At 33.1% G+C, this 27703-nt stretch overlaps 1 protein-coding gene across 2 annotated transcripts; it reads left to right on the top strand.

Moving 5' to 3' along the window:
- The first annotated feature begins 239 nt into the window (after positions 1-239).
- On the top strand, positions 240-27703 carry LOC123712385 (tetratricopeptide repeat protein 17). Of its 2 annotated transcripts, none has more exons than XM_045665438.1 (19): positions 240-642; positions 936-1307; positions 1628-1854; positions 2150-2437; positions 2694-2803; positions 3462-3734; positions 4919-5021; positions 7164-7322; positions 9009-9119; positions 9698-9839; positions 10327-10551; positions 11216-11399; positions 13861-13977; positions 17200-17406; positions 19540-19657; positions 21002-21221; positions 21788-21945; positions 24360-24465; positions 25286-27703. In XM_045665438.1, exons 1-19 carry the CDS (start codon positions 526-528, stop codon positions 25424-25426), a joined length of 3378 nt encoding a protein of 1125 aa, XP_045521394.1. In that variant the 5' UTR covers positions 240-525; the 3' UTR covers positions 25427-27703. The 2 variants fall into 2 exon arrangements, with proteins under 2 accessions (XP_045521394.1, XP_045521395.1); XM_045665439.1 differs by having other exon boundaries at positions 241-642; positions 11216-11393.

The following is a 27703-nucleotide window of genomic DNA, read 5'->3' as shown; positions in this document are numbered from 1 at the left end:
TTTAGTAATGCGACATCTTCAGTGACTCAGGATAAAAGTTGAAATCAAGAGGTTTTTTAGCAACCTTCTTGATTTCCACTTTTGCCCCTACCTAGTTCCGACTTTGTAATTTTACAATTGTAATACATTTTATATTATAGATATAATTGTAAGTTTAAATTAATTAATAGTATTCTAGACAAATTCTAGAAATTTGTGTGTCTATCAGTGCTATCTGTGGCAAATAATGCTTGACAGTGATGTTGATTTTAAGCAGTGCACGACATGTTGGTATTGCCATCGGTGTCCGATTGCATCGATTCTCGACTGCCAATTGGCTAGTGGTTAAGCTATTGGCGTTCTGTGCTAAGGCTGTCGGCTTGCCGCTTGTGTCAGTGACCAGACGTCACCAGTGTGAGATTTGCTTGCAAAAATACTAAATTTATGCCGTGTGCTTTTTAAAAATTAAAAGTATTAATTACTGACTTTGTTGTGTCTACTTATAAATATCATGTGTTTTTAAATTACCTTAAATTGATTAACACAATGTTTTTTGGTAAATTTATTTTGTGCATTCGTTTCTTAATTTTAATAACATGCGCTGAAAGACTACAGGCTTCGTCCCACTGGATGGTTACTGAAAGCGGATTAATTCAGCCCAGGGTAAGAAAGATTATTTGATTGTTTTAATTCTTTAATGTGCTTGAACTTAGCTTTTTCCGTAAACCTACATTATATTTAGGAATACTGTACTACTGCATAATTATATATTAAGTCATTTTAACATTTACTTTCAACATTATATATTTCTGAAAGGATGATAATTGTAAGCTGTTGTTAACACAAAAATAAGAAGTTTATTTTTTCTTATTTTAATTATAATGTGGTCGTAGCTTTAAAATAGTTTTTATAAGTGTGGGCTTTAATTTTAAAGAGTTGCATAATTGAAATTTCAGCTGGATTCTCCATTTGAAATGGCTCGACCTTATGACTTCTTATCATTTTTAAAGCAAGAAACTCGTTGGGATGAAATTATTAAGATGCACCATGAGTTGTCTAAAAAACAAAAATTTCTTGATGACCTCTGGACAGATATTGAAAAAGATACAGATTTAGGTGTTGATGTTGGAAAAGATGAAAATTGCATGAGGGCAGGCCCTCTTAACATGATTGATTGGTATCATACACCTCTAGAAGATGGTACTATTAAAAATATTGCAGAGGAAGAATTTTTGCTCCCAAGCAGTTATGGGCCAAGTATTGATGTACCCGATTGTAAAAAGATATCATCCCTTACCTTCAGTATGTTTACTTTTGAACATTTAAGTGTAAGTTTTTTTATTTTTTATTCAATGTGTATAACAATGTATCTGCCTCAATGTTATATTAATCTTAAAAGAATAATCATTAAGATACCTATTGTAGAGATCTTTAAATACAAGTAAACACTTATATACATGATACTTTAATGTTCTATTTATTTATTTTGTTATTGTAATAAATAAGTGTACATTTTTGTTAGTTATCTCTGGTGTTGTTACTGTACTTACTTTAAAAAAAAAACGGTATTGGTTGTTGTAAGCTTTAAATTATTTGCTGTCTTCCTGCGCCTGAAACATTTAGTTTTCAACTGCATTCCTACTTTCAGAGTATGATAAAAAGAACAAATATTTCAATTACACCAGAGTACCCTTCACTGGATATAATATCTCCTGCGGCATCAGTAGAGCAATTTGGGCATTGGTTAGCTGGTGCCTTAAGAAAGAATAGTTCATCGTGGCTGCATTATAACCTAGCAGCTTTATTTTGGAGGATTAAAGGGAATGCACCAAAAGCTTTAGAGTGTTGCCGTCGAGCAGTGCACTATGCACCCAGGTAAATGGATTACATTACAATTGTGAAATTTTATAAAATAACAAAAAATTATCCATTTGAAACATTGTGTTATCCTTAAATTAAATTTGTTGTATGTTTCTAAAATCATAAGTCAAACATAGTTGGGTAAGAGATAGTAAAATATAATACACTGGTTTTAAATTTTTCTTCTAGTTTTTTCTCGTTCTTGAAAGCTATTAGTGGTAGGTGAATGCCATTAGTCATATGTTGTTAAACTATATTTTACCACATCTGTATATTTTGGTTTAACATAAATAACTTGTAACACTTTCAGACAATATAAAGATATAGCCTTATTAAACTTAGGATCTCTGCTATATCGTGCCAAAAAGTATGCCGATGCTATAACAATATTAAATGGTGCCCTAGACCATGATTCGCACAACTCTATCGCACATTTTGTATTGGGGAATATTTATACATATTTGGGTGAATTTAATATTTCACTTGCTCACTATAAAGTGTCCTTGGGAATTAATCCAAAGATGGATATAGCTAAGAAACACAAATATGCTACATTATGTCACGTACATTTGGGTGGAAGGATACGGAATTTAAAAGTGTAAGTATTTTGAAGCAATAGTGATCAAGATCTTAATAAAAAATTAAAACTGATTATAAAAAGAAACATAAAAGACGAACAATCATGACATCCCAATACATATTTGTAAAAAATAAATCAGTCTAATTGCACTCTTTCGTCTCTTTCTGTTAAATTGTGTTAACAATGTATTGAAAAGAGATCTCTTATAGATATCTTAAATAGTACAGTTGAACTGAAGAATTAACCGTAAGATATCTTCTTTTTCTATTTTCAGGAAAATAGATAAACTGCGTGAAGGGCTGAGTGAATATATTCTTAAGGAATCAATGTGGATTAAAACGCAGAGCGAATTTTTAAAGACAATGAAACCAATTGATGGATATGGTAATTACTGTTGTGTTTCACTAACAGCGGTACTATGCGATAACTATGTTACAACTATTCTAAAGAAATAACCTACTTTAAAATGTATTAAATAGTAGAGCCAGTTGAAGTTATTAAAGGGATTTGACTCCCCTGTTGCTTAGCGCCCCGCCACAGTTCTGCTTGATTGCGTGGTTGATTAGGTGTCCTATATATTTTAAAAAATGCACAAAAAGGATAAAATAACAATATTACTACTGAAATATAATATATTTATTTATATATGTGATACGTAAATCATAGGCTATTTCTGATAAGGATCTATTTGCTGCAACTTCAAATCAAATGATCAGTCAAATCGGGTCAAATTACATGTCGACATGATAAGGTCCTCTTTTGGTAAAAGATTTATTTTAGGTATATTATTGCTTCTAAAATTATCAATGCTCATGTTTTAACTTTTATTTGCTTTAGGGTTTTGTATAAAACATCAGAGGGATATTTGATTATTTTAAATAATAAATCAAAATATCACTTATATATATAAACTATGAACGCCAGTAAAAATATTAATGCTTCTAAATTTAAATTTACTGCCAGTTGTCAAATTGCGTAGAAAGGCCGAGTAGAACTGGCAATAAACTCACTCCTTGTATAGTTTTTTTTTGTAATTTTTCAGATTATAAAAACGTAGAAAAGAACTGCGCAAAGATGTCAGAATTGACAGGACTCAGGATCAGTGAAATAAAAATGTTGGGTGATAGATACTCTTTGATAAAATACTTTTTCGATGGACCGATATACAATGATAGGTTAATGGAAGTGACCGGTACTGCCAATTTGGACGCCATTTACACGTTGCAAAGGATCGTAAGTCATATACAGAGACATGCCAATATGGCGGACATATTAGTGCATTTCAATAAGGACGAGCCGATTGAAGACCAAACTGGTAAGCCTATTTGACAGTATTAAAATAAATTATTAAAATTCATCTAGTAAATAAATAAATATAACATTAAAAGAGTTTTGGAGTAAATTAAGTGAGGGCCAGCGGTAAATCCCAAAAAAAATAGTTTAATTAAATTATTACAATAATTAAGACTTAACTAAATAAGATTTTTTTTTTAAATTCAATTTTAAAAAGTTTCATCCCAATATGAGATGCATGGTCAATGATCTATATTATGGACTTATTCCTAATTGACAATTGACCGGTCCGATGTGAGGTATCCGATCAAAAGGTTCTGGTATATGTTGTCCATTTCCTTTTATGATGGTGTTGCCTCAGAGGGCTACAGGTATTGGTTATGCGGGACAAAGGGCGTGCAATGGATATGTAACAAGTAAAATAATTTCTAAACAAACATTAATTGAAAGGCGTTGTGGGTTAAAACAACTTGTATTTAATTATTATTCAAATATAACGTCTTGAATCCTAATCTTAGAGTTTAATGTCAACTTCGGTTGTGAGAGAAGAGTAATTTAAGAATGACAATTGACACGTAAAAATCTGAACGTTTGCGACGCCATCTTGTCTAGAGATTTGGCGGGTTCTCGAAATTGTAAATGCTTAATTCCTGAACTGAATTAAAAATAACAAATTGTTTGATTCACATTGACAGTTATTAATTAATACTCCTAAGTGGTTTTTAAAATCTTGTCAAAAATAAAAAATAAACGTTATTCTATAACGATTTTTATCATATATTAAAAGTTTCTATTAAGTGTTTATTCCAGCATTCTTAAATCTTAATTATTGAATGTTAACATTTATTTATCAGTATTGTTGGCCTAGTGGCTTGAGCGCATGCGCCGCTCAAATCGAAGGTCGTGTGTTCGAATTACGTGACTTTCTATGCTCACATTAAAAACTTGCACTGTGAAAAAAACATCGTAAGGAAATCAGGCATGCCTTTGATACTAATTCGTCGTCTTGTGTTCAGCTATTAAGATAAGATAAGCCACAACACAGATACAGAAATCTTAGGCCTTAAAGGTTGTTGTGACACGGTGTTTTTATTACGATACGATATGTTATAAGTATTTTTTTAATGCTTCATTAATTTATTGAATATTAATATTAAGTAAGACAAAATCGATTTCCTGAATAATTTATTGAATGATCTTTTCCAGCTAAGCCGGAACAAATTGCACAGAATGAAGACGCCCAATCAGATGTTGAAAAGAAAACTCAAACGAGTGATCAATTCTCTGAATTTGAAAGTGGAATATTTTTGTAAGTAAAAAACCCTTTTACGTAACGTGCAGCGTTACTCTGTAAAATATGTACATCTTACTATTTTGAGTAACATTTATTTCATTTTGCAAGAGCTGGGAACACTGACACATCTTTTATTTAAAAGGATCCCCAAATCTAACATCTACTTACACTAATACTTAAAAAAAATAAGAATAAATAACCACAATAGTTACCCTTGGTTCCTGAACAGATAAAACAAAGAAAGAAACAAATTACATACACAACTTACGATTAAACATATTTTCCAACTGAGAACTTCAATTACGTCATAACACAAAGTTTTAAGTACAGCAGCTAAAAATAGAAAATTGGAATTAATTCAATATTCTAGTTGAGTTTGACATTTTCGATAGGGTCTGTCAAACATATTGTAGTCTGTCCTAAAGTCGACGCATTTAAACTGAGTCAGGCATGGGTACACAATGCAACCCGTTGTTACTTTTTTTCCCCCCTTGGCCTGCACGGTTTGTGCGTCAGCCATGCAAAAAAGTTAGCACTAGATTTATTTTATTGGTATGGAAATTGGATCGGAATTTGACAAAGGATCAGAAAAATTAGGTATATAATAAGTACATAAATGATTTAAATTTTATATTGTTATGAAAAATGAAACTGGCTAAAATTCTATTTACATCAATATTTATATTATATAGAATGATAGAGATTGAAGTAGGAAAAGGAATTTTAATGGACAAAAGCGGAACGGTCATGTTCAGGACAGGCAAAGAATATATGATTAAAATCCCCAACGCCACATTGACATATATCGTTAGGAACCGTTGTTACTTAGCTGCCTGCGCACGCACTCGTGACTCCTGATTGGTCGTTACGAGTAAGGGTTGTTATTCTATAAATGAAATATGTTTTATTTTGAAACTTGCTACTTTAAAGGCTTCCTACTACGAAATACGCATAATGGAGAATTTATTTTCGAACGTGGTTTAAAAGAACTTAAATGGTGACAGTTTTCTTACAAATTAAAAACACGTATTTTAGATGGCGAAAAATTATTAATTATTGCTATTAATACTTAACTTAATTTAGCATATCGATCGTACCGATATCGATAATATATTTTTTGACGTTTATGACGTACATTGTGTAACCTATATAAATAATTGATTTTGTTTTTGATTTTTTAATGTCATCGGAAGTTTTTATTCAAATATACATTGTGGATGTTGACATCTTTTAGCGGGTGAAGTGCGAGCGCAAAAGACACGAATAATTAATTACAAATAACACGTTTAGCTTAAATCTTAACGAGCAATAGGTACAAGAATCTCGCTAAATAATAATTTAACAGACCCAACTCGGTCCAACCTCTCAACACCACAATGCTCCACTGAATACTGAATCAGAATACAATATACGTACTTTTATTTGAAAAGTAATGATTCCATACTATGAAACAATTGAATAAAAACAAATTCAATTGTATTGTCTTTTGTTAAAATAGCTTTTACACTTTTTGAACGGATTAAAGCTATGTATTATTATTAAAAACTGAAATTGAAATGAAAAAACACCCCAATTTCAATAGAGAAGACGGCTTAAAATTATCAAACACCTGGGATATCCAAATTAAGACCCCAAGACAAAAAATCCGCGAAAATATAGGACACCGTGAGTTATTTCTGCAAAAACCCGTCATCTTTTAGTCGATACCAACTTCGGGGCAATAAATACAGATAACACAACTTTTTCTACAGCTGTGATACTTTTGACATTCAACACTTTTTGTCTTCAGTCACCGTGACCACACACGCTGTACAGCACGCGAAATGTCGGAAAAAATTTAGAATTATGTACATAATTATAAGTTAATAATAATACATAGCTTTAATCCGTTCAAAAAGTGTTTTTCTTAAATTCAATTATGATTCTTAAAAGTAATAGAAGAAATATCAATGATTAACCAAAGCAAAAATAAAAATCAACGGTTAATTGACTCGATCAAAATATTTCCTGATAGTCCGAGCATTCCTTGACGTATATTTGTGTATATTAAGAATGATAATTAACGTAAAAAACGTTCGTACGTACATTACGGTTCCCATAAAATATTATCGCCTTATTAAGTCTCTATTATCTATTAATTAATAACTGTCTTTTCAGATACCCACCAACATTAAAAATTAACAGAAATGAAGAGGACTTTGACAAAGACGCAAATTGGCCGTCAGATGCAATGTGTACACAGGCATTGCATATATTTCCCGATAATATGGAGGCGATGTACCCAGTCTTTTTACCATTGGAGAATAAAGGAATAAGGTATTCTATTGTAGATCCCCTATGGGGGCATGGGGCATGTGTTTAAGAAAAGTATCTGAAAATAAAAGTGTTGTACGTAAGCCTTTTAAAAGACCTTCAGTAGTAACTCGCGATATATCTATAGTCAACGCATTATGAATTGAGGCTTCAGTGCATAAATCATATTTATCTGTCTGTCTCGCTCGCACTTTAACGTCTTATGAAGAGGTGTTGTGCGTGAGAATTGTAGAGGTGCATATCGACATTGGGTACGATCGATATGCTTAATGATTTAAAGTAATAATTGGAATAATTTTTTGCTATCTAAAAATAAAAGTTATTAATTTGATCAACGTAATCATAGAGAAATATATATGTATATGATGAATAAAACTCAAATGTGTTGCTGAAATATTTATTTTAAGAAACAAAAATGTTCTAACAAAATCTTCGAATTAAAATTTAAATGACAGGTCAATAATAGCGCCTTTTCCACAGACTAACAAACAAATTCAATTTAACACAATATATTGTTAATAATCTAAGAAATATGATAATTTATTTACATATATGTCGGAGGAAGCCATTCAACGAGTTGCTTGTTGATTGTACAATAACACATTAAATTCTCTTTATCATTTAAACACGTTGCATTAATCTTAATTTAACTTTACGATATTATAAAACCTAAAACATATTTCTGTTAACAAATTAGTGATTTTAGTTAAAATTAGTTACGTTTTTCTTATTTATAAGATTGTAATCGTTATTAAACAAACGACCAATGAGAGCAGAGCACTTTGCTCGAGTGGGGTCGAAGCGCCATCTATCTATAGCCCAGTCCGTTGGTTGTTACGGGGCCTTTTTGAAATGGAGACGGATCTAGTTGGATCCCTGAGTTTTGGTCGCTAGATTGGTGCATTGAACTCACTGCTCGGTCTTAAAATTTATAATTTATTATTAATAACTACCATAAAATATCAGTGTATCATCAGTGTAAATAAAATATTGTGAAAACTACAATCGTCGTGTTTTGTGCTCGCGCTTTACCCTCATGACGCCCACCAAATCTGCAACCACTGTTGATGACGTCACTGGGGAAGGTGTTTCTCCGACATATATATGTCGCAGATTCAACGCGATTAATAATTGCAAAATTGGTGTTACTACCGTCGTCCGACATTATAACACAGTCAGTGCGCACGTCCGGCGCAGGCGACGTTCGAAACTGAAGTGACTAGAGAATTCACTTACTGCCACGAAACAGTCGCGCCACTGACATTTGGTAGATCACACAGACTAGGCATTGTCAATTGTCAACGTTGACAGTCTACCTTACCATACCACACCGCATTCTACGACTCACTTCATAGTGGCGGGAATTTAAAAATATTAATTCTCCGACATATATAAATACTTAATTTATATAACACACTTTTACTATTATTTAATGTCCATAATGCCTTTGCCATTGGGTAAAAAAAATCTATCAATTTTTTTTTAATGCAATGATTAATTCTTCAATTACCTGAAAAATGTAAACAATACAATTCCTTTGGCTTAGCCAATACGTACGTAATACATGTTCTCTCATGGTTATCTCAATATATTTTCATGAGACCTGGAAAAAACTGACCGTTTCGAGAAATTAGTGGAAGACTTTTATTTGTAAACAACGCTTTACATTGATATAGGCACTCCTTACAGAGTGAAGAATCTCCTTACTGACAAGATCGGAGTCCCGCTCGGCGAGGAGCATGAGTTGCCCTGGCATCCGCCCGTCTGCCCGACTGATAAGGAAGGAAAAAAATCATACAAGTAAGTAAAAAAAAAAAAATAGTGGCTAAGTTTTGTTTCGTTTCGCTCGAAAATGGCTGGACTAGAACTAGTTAAGTTCAGGGAAGTTTTAAACACTGATAATAAGGAAATAAATATACAAAAAACGACGATTGATATGAAAACTGTTAATGGATGGGAAATAGTGTTATTTTTGTTTAGATATAAAAAAAATTGTCACTTTATTGTTATATATTTATAGATGCCTTCAGAAATGTACGTTTCATACTATTTGCTACATATTCTAAATTAAAAAAAAACCCCTTAGAGTATCAATAATCAAATATATTATTAATGTAGATATATATGTCGCAGCCAAATAGCTTAATTAGCCGTCAATTAACAGCCTAGCGTTTTAACTGATATATAGATAGGAATACCATCTAATGATGGAATTTATTCTTGAGCGTAAGAAATTCTGAATAGGGAAACAATTCTTCTGGCTAAGGTTTTTGAATCTGTATTTATCGTTATGCGCGTAAAATATAGTTGGCTCAGTAATTTACAAACTCTTGATAATAAATAAAAGTCCCGAAAAAACAAATCAATTAATATTACAGGCAACAGTTGATAACTGAGGTCGTCGAATCGGACCTACTAAGGCAGAAGTTGTTAGAATATGTTGGCGACGGAGAAGTGGAGAAAGCGGAACACATGCAAGATGCTGAAATTGGACACAGAATATATGTAGCAATGAAGAAGGTGAGTCATCAGTAAAGATTAATTAAACTGTATTCATAGTCTATGTACGAATAAACAATTAAAATTATAATAGCTATACTAATTGTCTTTTGTTGAAATAGCTTTTACACATTAAGAAAAACACTTTTTGAACGGATTAAAGCTATGTATTCACCGTTCATTATATAGTCACCGTGACCACGCACGCTGAAAAGCACGCGAAACGTCGAAAAAAAATTATTAAAATTTAGAATTATGTAAATAATTATAAGTTTTTAATAATAATACATAGCTTCAATCCGTTTTAAAAGTGGTTTCTTAATATACTAAGACCCTTCGGGCCCTGCGTAAACTATAACGTCAGCACGCACGTCTGGTAACTGACAGATTGACATATTGAGATTGACAATTTATAACCTAAATATATGATATCGTGTGGTGTTGCCATTCTAATTAAATAAATGCACCTTAAATTATCCTCGACAAATGTATATCTTGAATCGTTCAGAATACAGCTCCAAAATGGATAACTCAAGTGATAGCGTCTCTCTATTGGCGTGTTCGCGGTAACCGAGTGAATGCCTTGCATTGCCTTCAAGCGGCGAATAAAGTCGTACCGCCGAAGTACAAAGAAGTGGTTTTGGTGTCTTTGGGCTCCGTACTTATTGAGATGGGTTGCTTCGAGGAGGCAGTGGCAGCCACCGAAGAAGCCTTTAGGTTGAATTTGTATGAGGTGCGTTATAATCGTAAATTATTTCGAGATACAAATTTAAGAAATATTTTTTGATTCAGCTATATAGCGGCGAGCTAATCCCGAGGCGACTTCATCGAAGAATTCGCAAAGACAAAACAACAATGTACATTCGTAAATAGCAATTAGATAGACGCTCATATTCTGGCAAAATCTGTACAAAAAGATTTATCCAATGCCTTCGATAGAGTTCCACATGTATTTTTTACCGCAGTTACCATGGGGAGTGTTCAGAAGAGTTGTTCGGTCTAATACCCACAGCTGAGTTTCATTATCGGACGTCAAGGCAAAATACAATATACCATCCGTATCACCTCGACGTCCGTCGTTCCACAACTGAGCGTTTTCTAAGGCAGTATTTCCGAACCAATTCGACTTAGGGTCCTTCAAGAAAAGAGCGTACCAATTCTTGAAAGGCCGGCAACGCACTTGCGAGCCTTCTGGCAATGTGAGTGTCCATGGGCTGCGGTATCACTTCACATCAGGTGGGCCTCTTGCCCGTTTGCATGCTATTACATAAAAAAATTAATAATAATAATCTTTATTTCTTCTCTCACATATACATACATAGCAGGTTATTATGATTAAACTAACATAAAATGTATGGAACGTAAACCTATATGGAACCGTTTATTAACAATTTCAGCCAGCTACAAATTTCCTCTTAGGCGAACTGAACATGATAAAGCGGCACAGACGGACACACATGTTTCACCTAAAACAAGTCGTGCGTGTGGAGCCAGGTTTCATGAACGGTCTGGCGAAGAATCTCCTAAACGCCTGGGCCTGCATCATGAAGGAGGTCAACAAGTTTCAGGAGATTGGTGAGTGTATGTTCATTGTTTTTCATCGGCTTATGAATGATACGGTGGTGGTTGGATTTTTTTAATATACTATATTGTTAATATTTTCTTCCATAATACACATTATAATATCACTATTTTTCACATTTTCTTTTAAATATTTTTTTTAGTTGCTGCTATACTTTTTGTCTTGCTACCTTATATTCTAATATAATGGATGTGTATGTGTGTAAAATTTGTAATGTTAAATATTTCTTGTAAGATTTCATTTTACACGTTGTTTTAGAACTTATAAATATATAATAAAAAAAACACGTTACGTTAAGGCGTCAACGGACGGCCTTATTGCTATAAAGCAACCATAGTATGCAGAATAAACAAGAAATACCTACTGAAGTACAATATACAAACGTTAATGAATATACTAAAACTGAGTTTTGAATGTAACAAAGACAATTGACCTTTATTCTCAACACGCCCATACAAAGATTGTTTTTTTTTTTCACTTTTGAAGCTCATTGTTTATATTTGTTCGACTGAAAACATAGCGTGTTATGTAATAGTATCTCAACATTATTATTATTGCGTTTACGGCAAGGCTAAGACGGTCAATAAATATCGCGATCCAATATCACGATACCTGTCTCAATACATATTGAATCAACTGATACTACACTTTTATTCGATATTGACTTCAATACTGTGAGAAGATTCTTCCTAGTAGACGTGTTTCGGAATAATGAACGGTTATAGTATGCCATAATATTGGCTTTATATGTGATTAAGTGAAAGAAAACACATCGTTGGTAAAAATATGGATGTCAATGCGCGATAAATTGTTTATACATTTGAATTTATTGAATGAAATTAAGATTAAGACGCTGAAGATTACAAGAATTGATTTCGCATGAACGATCTTCTTTTCGAAAGATTTCTTTGATTTTTGTTATGACGGTGAAGCCGCAATCAATGTTTTGTCAAACTCAAACTCAAAATATCTTTATTCATATAGGGAAAAAAAAGTACACTTATGAACGTCAAAAATAAGTCAAATTAATTGTAAATTTACATTTACTACCAGTTCGCAAGTCAAGGGCGTAGAGCGGGTAAGAAGAACTGGCAAGAAACTTTCGGCCACTCTTTTTAATCGCCAAGTATTGAGTCATACAAATTGCTTGAACTGGTGCAAATCAAGGATTAGTATCAATTAAGTATTCGTCAAATTTAAAAAGGCTTTATTGATTAATTTACGTTTAACGAGGGCTTAGAATTTATTTAGTAATAATTCTCTAATTTTCCTTGGGAGTTTGTTGTCGTCGCACATATCTGCAATCCACAAATATCGATTACGTACTGACGATATTGACAGCACGCACGCTCTCACGTCAATAAATATTGACAGATATTGACGGCTCACAAAATATAATTTAAAAAAAAGTGAGCCGTCACGGAACGCCTGGAAGATGTGAAAAATCGACATTATTTTGTAGAAGACCGAAGACGGGTCGACTGCAATGTTTCTAGATTTTTCCACTAGTTAGAGAACTTTTCGGTAGGCTGTAATATGATTTCTGATCGTTTCAGGAGAGGGTCAATCACATATTAGAAAATTGTAATTTCCATAATGTTACCCTAGTTTTCAGGAAGCTGAAACATTTTTTCAGTCAGTTTCAGAACATGCGTAGTCGAGTGGTGCAGTTTTCAGGAGACCCGTTTTCAGGCGTTTTCAGGCCTAGGTATACCCCTTTGATGAAGGAATATTTTAGACCAAACTTTCTAGGTGTGAGACAAGGACGAAATGATACGAGAGAGAGAGAGAGAGAGAGAAGATCAGAACTTTCTCGAAACTAGACTGAGCACTCTAGAACGCCGTACGACAAGGACGGAGCAACGTGCGAAAGAGACAAAGAGTGCGGACGTTCTAGAGTTGTGCAATCGCTACTCAGTAGCAAGCCCGCCTAGAAAGTTCTCGAATATTGTTTAGAATTATTCCCAGGGATATATAAGCGAGCCGAAACGCGACTAGTCACCTTTAGTTTTGAATGCGATAACAAGAGAGAAACACCGAAGCGATAAAGTGATTACAAGTGATAAAGTACTGTGTGAAGTGTGCATAAGTAAAGTAATTAGTGACTGTGTTTTTGTGTGTTATTAGTGCATCTCTGCAATTAATTTGTGCCCATAAATTCCTCATTGATTTACCAAGAAATAAACCCTTGAATAAATTCACGGCATTTTCTATCCGATCCCCTAGCTCGTAACAATATATACCATCGTATATATATACAGTATATATATACAGGCATGCGTCGCCATGCCAGAAATCGGTTTTACGTGCGCTATAGCTTTTTAACATCTATATGTTTCACATCAAAATCTATATGTCAATATACGTAATATTTATGTACGTACTCTGTCGGGTTTAACACATCAATAAATATTGACGACAAGGATTGCGATATTTATTGATTGCCTATAACTTTTTTAGATTTCATAGAAGGAGACATATGTACGCAAGTGGAGCCGGGAATTAACATGGTGTGTGAGAAGGGAGGTGAAAACTGTCATATGACTAACATCCAGTGCTTCAGTAGTCAGGAGAGATGTAAGTTTATACAAAATACATTTATTTTGAGACACTTTCCTAATACACATACGTACTTTATTATGTTAAGTATACTTTAAATACGTGAAATCTATATTAAAGACTAACATAGGCTAAAGAATATTTTATTAGGGAGATTAATTTTTGGAGATTCTTGACACCCCCCCCCCCCCCCCCATGAAACTCCGTTTCGTGACCACCCCCAGTGACTCTTCATACCTAAAACTTACCAATATGTGTTGTAAAGTACTGGAAAGTGGAAAATAATATTAATAATGCGTAATTCAAACCCCGCCCCGCATCGTAACGTTTTGTAAGAGGACCCCCCCCCCCCCAAATTCGTTACGTAATGCTTGAACGCTCCCTTCGACATTAATATCTACAAACAGCTTGCCCATGGCAGAGTTGGCGCCAGATTCTTGGAGGGGTGTTTTATTTGCGGAGGTTTTCTTGCAAACTTATTAGAAAATAGATATTACTTAGATACAAATTAGGGTAATTTATTTACTTTTAAAAATTATAATAAGATTAAATTTCATTTGATTTTGCAAGAAGGCTTTATTTTTAGTATTTACTAGCGGCCTCGACAGACGTTGTCCTGTCTTAACTGTGAATATTAATTTCGAATTGGTAAAAATTTATGAATCGATAAAATATTTCACGCTTACCAAAACTCTATTTTATTGAACTTTTAATATTAGGCGTGAAAGCTCTGAACTCATGGACTAAGAAATTATTTTTTTTGTCAGAAATCATAAATTAATTTGTATGTATTTTATCAATATAATAGATCAAAGCATTTGTTTTAAACGATATTCATTTTTCTTACATGCTCTTTGACGATATTTGCAGCGTGCATTCTGTCAATGTTATGTCAAACGCCGTAAGGTTACATCAAAAAAGTTTGAATGAAATGAAAAAAGGAAAAATTGCTATCGTAACAAAAGTACTCTTAAATTTTCAAAATTTCCGCGCAATTTTCTTAATTTTTTTCTTTCACAAGAACCTTCTGACAATAAAAGAATTAGCGAACTCGGTCCAGCCTTTCAGGCGTGATGCCGTGACCAAGGAAAATAGGAATTAATTTTTATATCTGGTTATTATTTATTATCTACAAAAATAACCGCTAGCTAGACTACTTAATATAACCACTAAAAATATATTTTTGCATTTTAAAAAGTCTGTTTAGTAAGAAAAGTTATAGGATATATCGTGCTTTGACTGCATTAATATGAGTGGAACCGCAGAGCACAGCTAGTTTTATATATAAAAATTGATGAATAGAAATGTGTGTGTGTCAGCTACGACGCACGATTGGAGTTTACTCATTACGAACGATAATTATGATATATATCGAATAGAAGAAAAGGGTAAATGAACGCATCTGCTAAAATGATAAGAGAAACAAACATATATCTGTAATTATTCGGATTATTTATATTACTTCAATAAAGCGTATTACATAAAGTATGTTACAAAACAATATAAATAATAATAATAACAATAATAATTGTTTTCAATTTATACAAATCCAATTTTAGAGAGAGAATGAGATGGAGTCATTCTTTTACACGTTCAATCCTACAGATATATATGTTTGTCTCTTTCTACGTAACGCCTCAACTTTTCGTGTTACACTTCATTTTACTCCTCATAAAATTTCCGTACCGGGCCTTAAAACTCAAATCGTTTCTTAAGGAGTAAACTCCAATAATAATAATAACAATAATAATTGTGTTCAATTTATACAAATCCAATTTTAGAGAGAGAATGAGATGGAATCATTCTTTTACTCGTTCAATCCTACAGATATATATGTTTGTCTCTTTCTACGTAACGCCTCAACATTTCGTGTTACACTTGATAAAATTTCCGTACCGGGCCTTAAAACTCAAATCGTTTCTTAAGGAGTAAACTCCAATAATAATAATAATTGTGTTCAATTTATACAAATCCAATTTTAGAGAGAGAATGAGATGGAATCATTCTTTTACTCGTTCAATCCTACAGATATGTATGTTTGTCTCTTTCTACGTAACGCCTCAACTTTTCGTGTTACACTTGATTTTACTTCTCATAAAATTTCCGTACCGGGCCTTAAAACTCAAATCGTTTCTTAAGGAGTAAACTCCAATAAACTCCAAAAAATAAATAATGGATTTTTCACTGATTTTTGTGTTATGGTTTTTTTCTAAGAAATTCTATCTTAATAACAATACATTTTTCTTGATAATTTATTTCTAACGAATGTCAAAGGATTTCAAACTCAAAATAACTTTATTCTTATAGCTAAACAAGTACACTTATGAACGTCAGAAAAGAAGTTAAATTAATTGTAATTTACATTTATAATCAGTTCGCAAGTCAAGGGCGTAGAGCGGGCAAGAAACTTTCCGCCACTATTTAATAGCTAAGTTGATTGCAACAGTTCCTATACTATATTTATTGCGATGTTAGACAAATGCGAACAAGGCATTTGTGTGTTCTGTTGTGTATATGCGTGTGTTTATTGTGAATTAATGAGTGGCGGAGAGGTTTAGCTCTTCCCTTATATATCCTCGCTGTAAATTGTTTTTTAATTAGTATAGAAAAAACTTTTAAAATCTGTTAATTTATTCCAATTTTTCCATTTTTAGTTATTATTAATGGTAGGTTAAGATTGTAAGTACTGTATGTCGGAGAATGAATATTTTAAAATTCCCGCCACTCTGAAGTTAGTCGTAGAATGTGGTGTGGTATGCTAAGGTAGACTGTCAACGTTGACAATTGACAATGCCTAGTCTGTGTGATCTACCAAACGTCAGTGGCGCGACTGTTTCGTGGCAGTAAGTGAATTCTTTAGTCACTTGAGTTTCGAACGTCGCCTGCGCCGGACGTGCGCACTGACTGTGTTTAAATATTAAGTTATAATGTCGGACGACGGTAGTAACACCAATTTTGCAATTATTAATCGCGTTGAATCTGCGACATGTATATTTGTGTGTTAGAAATAAATATGGAATTAATAAGTGTAAAATATAACTTCTATTAATGAATTTATTACTCTTCATACATCTTTTGAATATCACTTTGATGAAGAAGAAAAGAGCGTATACTCCATTTAAGAATGAGTTGCCTGTATCGCTTACAACCATAACCCACCCGTTTTAATCAGTCTTAAAATGTATTACCGTATTGATATGATAAGGTTTTATTGTGTATAATTTTTTTTTGATATTTCAGCGGATACGAGCATGATAATGAAGCTTCTAGAACAACATGATAAGACGTACCAATCAAAGGATCTGATGAGTGATGACTTCTTCAACTTTGTGATACAGAGAATGCCGAGCGATAGAACGGAAAGGCTTGCTCACCAAGCGAATTACGACCATATGATGAAGGCGGTAGAGACGATTTTGCATGGATGTGGGCCTTTAGGATGTAAGAGTGAGTATATGTTAAAAAAATAAAACATTTTTTTAGGTTTAATTGACCTCCTAGCGACTCATCTATAATCAAACAATTCATGCGGAAAAGTTTCAAAGGCCGTCAACGGATCTACTATAATGGGTGTCCATGAGATGACTAGACTACTCTTTTTGGGTGTCCTTTTTTTTGTCCTAGCCTATATAAAAAAACACAAAAAAAAACCCCGTAATCAGTAATTCATTGATACCATTGAGTTAAATAAGGGACGTTCACAATTCGCACGGCTGGATTTTTATTAATAAGGAAATAATTCAAAATCATTTATTCATATAGATAACACAATGTACACTTATGAGCACATAAAGAAATACATATTAAATGCTTCTTAGTTTACATTTACTTTTAGAGTCAGTTATCAAATCAAGGGCGTAGATGGGACGAGAAGGAGTGGCAAATAACTCTGCCACTTTTCATATCGCCAAGTTTTGCAAAGTTTTCTATTTCTTCTCTATGTGTTCAGTAAATTAATTTTAATTCAGACGTGATTTTAATAAAAAAAATAAGCCTTTATTGCTGTACATAATGTAGGGTATATTTTTATACATCATTTACTATTATCACTTGTTTATCTGTTTATCTGTCCTATTCTGAATCATTGTAACCCGGCTATCCTTCTTTTGACGTCCTCCAAACGCCACATCTGGTTTTCCCTGCTTTTATCCAAGCCTCGTGTATCACTCTGGTCCCCTGTATTTTTTTCCTTTCGTCTCTTACTATGTGTCCAATAAAAAACAAAACACCAAGTTTCCCATAGTAAATGTCGAATGTCACATACGTAAAGTATGATTTGAGTTACTACATATTTGTTTATTACTATTAAACTTATTTTTTAATACATTTGCTCGAAAAGTGGTGTATTGCATGGACATATAGTGTGTCCAACACTCGTGCTTTTTCTTTACCTTTTCCGGACTCGTGCGTTCTCTTTCCCAACTGTCAAAATAATGTCTATTAAAAAGAAAAAACCAACCACGAAGTTTTTACAAAAAAACAGTTTTTTTATGATTCACGCAAATATTTCTAAAAACAAGCTACTAATTTGTTTCAATATCAGATTTAATTATTTGATTCAATGATTTATAAAAAAATCTGCTGAAGACTTGGCTGTATGGACATAGTTCCTTTTGCCTATGGGTAAAAAAAACTCTGCTTAAATTATTTTACGGTTCACGGCATTTACTTTAATATTTTAATTAAATTAACACCATCCGAACTCAGCATAATTGCACAAAATGCTTCGCAGAACATTTTACCGGAAAAGCCAAAAAGCCGCTACATATCTACATACGACGAATTTAATGCGTGGAGAGAAGAGAAAAAAGCAAAAAGTTTTTTTTTAATTGCTTATTTTTTTCGCAACTGTATTAAAAATACTTGAGGAACCGTCATTGCAACTTGTTCGACTGTCAACATTTGTCGGAACTCTTTGCAATGACAGGCTTTTCGCACTCGTGATGAAATATACTATTTACAATATAACTGTTATATTATAATATGTATTATGCTGAATATGGACTAGAAGTAATTAGATTTTTCTATTTGCTATAAACAAAACAGTAACGCAAAACCAACTTGTAACTAAATGATTAATACAAATATATTATATACAATATTCGCTATACGGTTTTAAATTATACTTGACATTGATATGCTTGCTTCACAATATAATTACTTTACATACATAATACAGTAAAATCTCTATAACTGGAACATTAAAGAAGACGCCAAAAAATCGAGTTATGGAGGATTTTGCCTTGTGCTTAAGATTTAATTTTATGAATGTTGCGTAAGAGAGTTAAATAACTTATTTTTCTTCGCACAAAATAAAATAAAACATTGCTATGTTCGAGATATAGAGGTCAAATTAATGTGAGTGTTCATGGGCGGACGATCAGGTGAGCCTCCTGCCCGTTTGCCTCCTACATAAAAAAAAATTGTCCATGTACTAATGTACCAAAACGGCTTGGACGCTAATTATTTCGGCTAATTGAGGGTTGAGATTTTGAGTAGTAAAGGTTTTTTGGCTTGAAGGTTCAGTAGAATCTATAATATACAGTAGTATATTATAAAATTTTATAAATGTACTTCCAGGTCTGCAACCTGCTGATTTAGCGCTTACAGAAGAGGAATGCTCGCATCATTACATACAACTTGGCTATTGGCTGCACATTGTCAGCTTTAAACAACTCTTTTCTGATACAAATATACGGTAAGTTTTTTTGTGGAGCAAATGACGAGCAAGCATGAATACCATGAAAGATGATGAACCGGATAGATATGTCAGGACCGCAGCAAGCGGGGATCCGTGGTTTTTGCCTACCCCTTCGGGAAAAAGGTGTGATAGTATATAATAATATTTCTGCAACTGACATTTGCTATTTTATTATTGCGTCAATCAAATCAGTTAATGTTTCAAAACCTCAATAACTGTATTTTCAATTGCGTATCGAACCTTCCTAACTTGTCACGCAGTAGCGTGTACGTATAAGAACGACGAGCGTATACGTCCTTTTGAAATTATTTTTTATTGGTTTAATACAGCTCGTGATTATTGAGATATTTATGTCAGAATATAAATTTTTATGAGCCACATATAGATACACAACTTAAGGTTATTACAAATTTATTTACACTTTATTTCACATAGAAATTACATCAAACAAAACACATAATGGAACGGTTATGTTACGCGTACGCTATTAAGCGTACTCTTCCAGACAATAATAAAATAAAACCGTAATACAAGAGGGAAGAAACTTGTGTTTTCCTTTATCTTCAATTAAGGTTACAGAGTCAGTGCGTCGAAAGGATCTTCGTCGAAATTATTTTGTTATTAATACGTAGACACGTCATAAAATTTCGAAAGTAATCTTGATACATACAGTGCCACATACTTTTCTTGGTAAGTGTGTCGCTGGCTTTGATATTAGTATTGCCAGTAAATAAAAATTAACCGTAATAATTTGATGACTAACTAAAAAATTTATTGAAATGTCTTTATAAAACAATGTCTAGAACTAAAGTTTTAGTCAGAAATAAATATGACACAACTTAGCAACAACTGATATGTTAGGTTTTGTTACCCGTACTATTAATATAATATCTTTTAAGATACGTAGCAATCAGAACCGTTCGATAATTAAAACTTTAGGACAACACTTTTTAAACGGATTGAAGCTATGTATTATTAAGAATATGTAGCTAGTATATGAAACGATATGGTAACGGTGACGCACGCTGTAAAGGACGCAAAACGTCGGAAAAAATAAAATTAAAAATTATGAAATAATTATGTTATTAATAATAATACATCTTCAATTCAATCCGTTTAAAAAGTGTTTTCTTAATGTGTAAAAGCTATGTTAACAAAAGACAATTTAGTTGGATTTTTTTCAGATAGTAAAATTATAGAACTCCGCACGTTGTATTTGAGAGCTAACTGACAGCTAACTGTCAGTCTGACATTTCAAAATGGCGACGGTAGTACCAATTTCAGCCGCCAAAAAAAGTATATGGAAAGACAGAACTGATAAGCTTAATAAAATGATTTCAGAATACCGTCAGAGATTATCACAATGAATCCGTCGAATAAGAAAATACCGGAATGCAAGCTGGTCTCCGAGCCCTTAGAAGACTTTTACTACGAGAGACTCAGTCGCATCGATACAGAAGGCTGGCAGCCCATCATGACGCTGACTCACCAGTTTGCTGAACTGTTCAATTACTTTGACTATGTTACACTGGGAGCTAAGATCGCTAAATACGTGGAAGCTGTGAGTACCAAAACCTGCTTTTTTTATAAATTTAGATATTTTTTTTATAATGGTGCAAACGGGCAGGCTCACCTAATGTTAAGGGCTCGCGAGTGTGTTGCCGGCCTTTTAAGAATTGGTATGCTTTTTTCTTGAAGGATATAATTTTATAGAAAAACATTTAACTCTTGAGCTGATTTGAATTATAAAGATATTTCTATAAAATTCACACACATTTGAATTAATTAAGAAAACGTATTCAAAAATATATGTCGAAAATAAAACGCACGCGACCTTTGTTTGCGATTTTGACGCTGTTCAAGTATTACGTAAGCAGATTTACTGTAATTTATTTTTATGTATCTCGACAGCAAAAGTAAGCAAAGGTCTCAAATAGTACATAAACGTAATTTTACGTACGTACTTTTTGTAGGAATCCTCGAAAATGCATTATATATATATATATATATATATATATATATATATATATATATATTAATTTGTTTTGAATGTATAAATAGTCTTAAAATATCTTAATGTGATTAAATAATGGCGGCATTTCATAATTGATTTTGTACTGTTCACAGCGTCCGTCGTCGTGGGTGGCGGCCTTAAGCGCTAGTTGGTGGTGCGGGGCAGGCGGACACGGCGCGTGCGCTGTACGCTGCGCAGCCGCAGCTCACGCACTCGCACCGCAGCATTATTCCTCATATCCGCTACGGGCTTTGGTCGCCTTCTTGCATATGTGAGTATTACAAATATTTACGAGTACTTAGTATAAAGGTATCGTATACGAGTAAGAAAAAGAAAAATTAACAAAAAAGTTCACATACAAAGAGCAGCTATAATATTATAGTTATTTTTAAGCTAAAGTTGTAGAATTAAGCAAGGACTTGTCAAATAAATATAGGAAAGAAATTAAACATAACATTCTCTAGTGTTGAATCAATAAAATGATTTCAGAATACCCCCTACTAATAAATCCCCCCCCCCCCCCCCCAAACGTACCGTACCAATATTCAAACGTTTCGTGACCCGTGACTCTACACCTAACAGTTACCATTATATATCAATTACTGGAAAGTCGAAAATAATATTAACAATAATATAATCAATCCCAATTCAATCGTAACGTTTTACAAGAGGATACCTCTCCCCCCCCCCCCCCCTAAATTCGTTACACATAAATGCTACCTTGGACATTTGACACATTTATTTTATTATTTTGCTGACGAGAAACGTTGCGTAATAGATTACATTTTGAATTTAAATGTAAAAAAAAAAACGACTAAAAATCTTTAGATATTTCTATTCAACTCGATAAACAAGTAGGAATAATAATTTAATTAATTCCAAATTTTAGTTTTAGTGCAAAGTTATTAATGAATATTTTTTGAAAATTTTCGCTAATATAGATAATGCATGATTATCAACTATGCAACTTATATGAGACAGTCTCAGCAAATACGGTCTATGATAAATTAAATTCTATGTTATGGAAGAGTTATGTACTAAAATATATATTTTCAAGCGGGGGGTCGAGTTTGTTTTAAAAGAGGGTCTTTTGTATAATAAATACAAACTACATATATATATATGTACATATTATTATAATTTTACAGTGGGTCGTGGGTCGCGACATATGGTTGCTATGCAGAAACTGTATTATCATTTTATCTGTATTATTATTAATAATCATTTTTAAGAGGAGTGTTGGTCTATTGGCTTCAGCGTGCGACTCTCATCCCTGAGGTCGTAAGTTCGATCTCCGGCTGTGCACCAATGGATTTTCTTTCTATGTGCGTATTTAACATTAGCTCCAACAGTGAAGGAAAACATCGTGAGGAAACCGGCTTGCCTTAGACCCAAAAAGTCAACGGTGTGTGTCAGGCACAGAAGGCTGATCACCTACTTGCCTATTCGATTAACAAACGATCATGAAACAGATACAGAAATCTCAGGCCCAGACCTAAAAAAGGTTATAACGCCATTGATTATTTTTTTATTTTTAATCATTAAATCCCGTAAACTTCTTAGTCTTTAGTCATCTTTATTTTAGTAGTCTCAGTTTTCTATTTTAGTACCGTTCGTTAAGCCGTAATACCTTGGAGGAATACTCTAATATACAGATCTCCCTAGTCTTAGTTCAGGGGGCTCCAATACCTGGTAAACAATTGAATAAAAAAGTTTTTCGAATTTGTATACGTCAATTTATTTAAAAAAAAATCTTACGTACACAATTGTGCTCGTAAGCATACAGTAATTTGATTATAATGATTTTTATCCAATTATTTGCTAATGTAAAAAATCTTGAAATTTTCATAGCATTCATTTCACGTTAATTATATAATAAAACGTAGGCTCTCTATTGTATTATTTAATTTACCAAATTTCACGTACATATGTCAGTTATCTATAACCTGACAAACTTGATAGTTCGTAACTGTTTAACGTTTGTCAGATCACCGAGCGTCCACTGTATTATAATAAAGGATTATAATAAAGAATTAAACACTCCAGTAATTACTTGATAGTAAATTCACGTCTTTAACTTCAGTAATTTTACATAAATTCACTTCAAAGAAATAAGAATTGTCGTGCGAACTTGCTACTGATAGTTTTATATTCGATCCCCGACTCGATTTTCAACTTAAATCCATAAACAACAGATGAGTCAAAGGAACAACTATTGCGCGCTTATAGTTTTCTTTAAAACAGGTTAAATTAAATAAATTTTTTATAGAAAATTAAACCGGTTGCGCTACAACCTTTTTAGGTCTAGGCCTCAGATTTCTATGTTTCACCATCACTTGTCAATCTAATACGCAAGTACGTGATCAGCCTCTTGTGTTTGCTGCTTTTTTGGGTTAACAAGCGGTTTTCTCACGATGTTTACCTTTATCGTTCGAGCGAATGTTAAAGGCCATAGGAAGGCCATTGGTGCAATCGGGGATTCAACCTACGACGGGATGGGTTTTGGGATGGATTTTTATAATAATAGGATAAATATAAAAAGCTAACAATTTTTGCAACAGGTGGCAAACGGGTTGAGTGATGTGCGTGATCGACGTTCCGCCAAGTCTTTTTTTGATAAAATAGGACAGATTTTCTTTTATACTCGTGTTCATATATCTTATAGAAGAATAAATTTTTTCACAGGCATTCCAAAGGAAAAGACGCCAAGGACGTAGCCTATCTTTCCTTCTATGGATCACCAAAGAGCAAAATCGAAGCATTTTTAGTCGCCATCTCTCATACATATCTCGTAAGTACACGTTTTTAATAAGATGATACTCTGTGCTTTGTAAAATATATATTTAGAGTCTGTGCTTAAAGTTTTTGTGACATTTGTTTTATTCACAAAGTTATATATTAAAAAAAAATCATATATAGTTCAAGATTACTCTCGAACTATAATGACGTAACCGTGTTGTCAACAGAGCGAAATTTTCTTGCCGCACAGAATATATATTATGTTGCCATATCGTAAAAATTTTCATTTCAAAATGCCTTCTAAATCAATTTTTTGTGCCTAATCTGTGCACATCAAGAAAATAAAGTTTAAACAGCTTTATTGGTGAATAATGTTTTACGACTTGTACTAATGAATGATACGGACAGGTCGTTAATTGTTTATATATTTAACAGTTATTTATTGAACTGGCTACTATACGTATATATACATAAAAAAAAAATTAAAGCAATTATAAAACGGTATTGCTAATAAGAGATATCACAAAAAAAAATTCTGGTCGAAAAGAGCAGAGCCTTGCATCAGTGAAATGCCCCATGTCCCATATGGGAAATGGTACATCATTTCGGTTTCTCAGTTTTTAGCATCACTATTGCGTAAAATTATTAAATTAATGCCAAAAACTGGCTTGACAAGAAAAATCGGCTTGACAGTTGACCGTAAACTAGACGACTAGTATCTTTGCTTGAGATTTAGGATTAAGCCTAAAGTACGCATTTCGTACGTCAAAATTGTAAAGAATTTGATATTAAAGATGAAAAGAGTAGGAACTCTCTAGACCCTGTCAGTCACGGGTGTAACATCAAAGTTAATTCCGTAAATTTATTTACAGGAAGAATTCGATCAAGCAGTGTGGATGTATCGCTACTCCCTGGTATTTGACGAACAATTTAAACCAGCCAAAGCCTGTCTCCACGCTACCATGTGTCTTATGTTAATTCCCGAAGCAAAAAAGGGGATAAGAAATAAATGAGGGTAAAACACGTATTTATAAACGTACTATAAACTTTAATTATCTAATTATTGTCCTTATAACTTTTTCAGCCAATTGAGGCTTATATTAAGATTAACCTCAGGGAGGCGAAACTCGGTTACGAATTGTATTGCTCAATTAGTTAACGTCTGATTTGGAGAAGTTCATGGTTTTATTTGGCTTCAGATCTGATCTTTACTAAATTAAGTAACAGTTAACTTCTAATGAATGACCCAATATAAAGTTGCTCATGTGTGTATGTTTAAAATTATGTATGAAGATTGGACTATTCAGATTCAGTGTCGAGACTTTTATGAAATAGTATTCATACTTAATTTTTACATAGCGAACATAATTTCACGCCACGTACGTACAACACGTACGTAACTTACGTACAACACGTACGTAACTTACGTACAACACGTACGTAACTTACGTACAACACGTACATAGCTTACGTACAACACGTACGTAACTTACGTACAACACGTACGTAGCTTACGTACAACACGTACGTAACTTACGTACAACACGTACGTAACTTACGTACAACACGTACGTAGCTTACGTACAACACGTACGTAACTTACGTACAAAAAACTGAACAGGGTCCGGCGATAAATTCTTTCTTACCTTTCACACACGTTTTGTAAAGTGGGTCTTTTGTTATTACGAAAAATGGGCTAAGGCTGACTCAGGAAGATATAAGAAATGAAGTTACAGAGTTGCAGGGTCCTGATATTTTATAGGACTTCATGTCTGTGTGGAAAGAGAACCGGTGTTTTTTTTAAGGGACAGCCGCAAACGGGCAAGAGGCTCATCCGATGCTAAGCGATATCGCCGCCCATGGACACTCAATGCCAGAAGGCTCGCGAGTGCGTTGCCGGCTTTTATCTAATTCCTATACTGATATAAAATGCGTACCATTAATTCGTTAATATACATCATAAATAACATGCTTGCGTTGACAGTTGCGTTTCTGGAATCATATTTTACTCAATACATAACGTGTGTTATGAAAAAAATTAAATTTTAGCTTAAAATTGGGCGGTAAATGTTAACGATCTCATAGTTTTGGCCCTGTTCGTCTCTGTCGTTTTATTCCAGATTTTACAATATCTTTAGTGCAAGTCAACCACTCAATATTAAATTCTATTCATAATCTGATGCAGCAATTCAATTGAGATTCGAATTAAAATTACCAATATATAGAGATTAGTTTGAAGTCCATTTCCAGTCAATTAATGAGCTGATTTTGATATAGATGCTACGCAATACAATTAAAGAATCGTAATTATTAAAAGTATTGACATGCTTTAATCTTCTTATATCGGATACATAATTTAAATAAATAAGGGATACAAATCATAAAACAAAGGTTTTGGTGGTTCATCAATATTCATAGTAAAGTCTTCGACAGCGGTAATCCCTTATCATAACATTGATTACATCTTCCTAAACAAACTCGTAACAAACCATATAGTATCGCTTTTATTTGTATTATTTATTTTATTCGGGCTCAGTGGTTGTCTCTGTTTAACGAACAAAACAAAGCAACAAGCAGTGTAAAGTCTTTCTGAAGCTGGAATTTGTGTATTTAATTTTTTTAATATAACGATCATACTACTGTACAAAGTATCAAAATGATTTGTTCCAAGCAGATGCTATTTTAAATGCGATGTTGATGTTATAACATTGGGTAATTAACTTATTGTGTGCATGTGTTTTGGTCAAATTCGTAACATTTTAAAGCGAATTTTGTAGTTGAAAATGTAGTTTTTTTGCTTACTTTTATGTCGTATGTTTATACACAAAGGCTTTACTGTATTCATGTTAACTGTATATTTAAACCAAGTTAACCAACCAACTGTATATAAATTTACTAATTTTGAAACCGTTTTTGTTATGAATTTTGTATTATTATTAATTAATTGACCTGAAGTACAATTTTATATGTTTATTATAATGCCCTTAGACCAATTAGAACATATCGATTACCTCCACAAGTTTCAACATTGTCAATAGTTTATTTATTTTAGATGGCTCTAAAGCAGTTTCAGTACGCCATTTATTTACTGGACTATAGCTTTCATCTTAGTTCTCTGTATCGGTCTAAGGTTAGGTAGCTTGTTTTGGCAATTAAAATATTGTCGTCCTTGTCACTTTGTGTAGCTGTGAGAAGGATAGCGTTTAGGGTTTGATATCAACGAACAATGACAATGACCATTCCAATTATATTTAAGTGTATATGTAATACGATTATCTTAAGATGTTAAT

This window comes from Pieris brassicae, chromosome 7 (genome assembly GCF_905147105.1).
Source record: "Pieris brassicae chromosome 7, ilPieBrab1.1, whole genome shotgun sequence".
Lineage (NCBI taxonomy): Eukaryota > Metazoa > Arthropoda > Insecta > Lepidoptera > Pieridae > Pieris > Pieris brassicae.
Note: the sequence above shows the minus strand (reverse complement) of the source record. Positions and strands in the feature narration are given on the sequence as shown.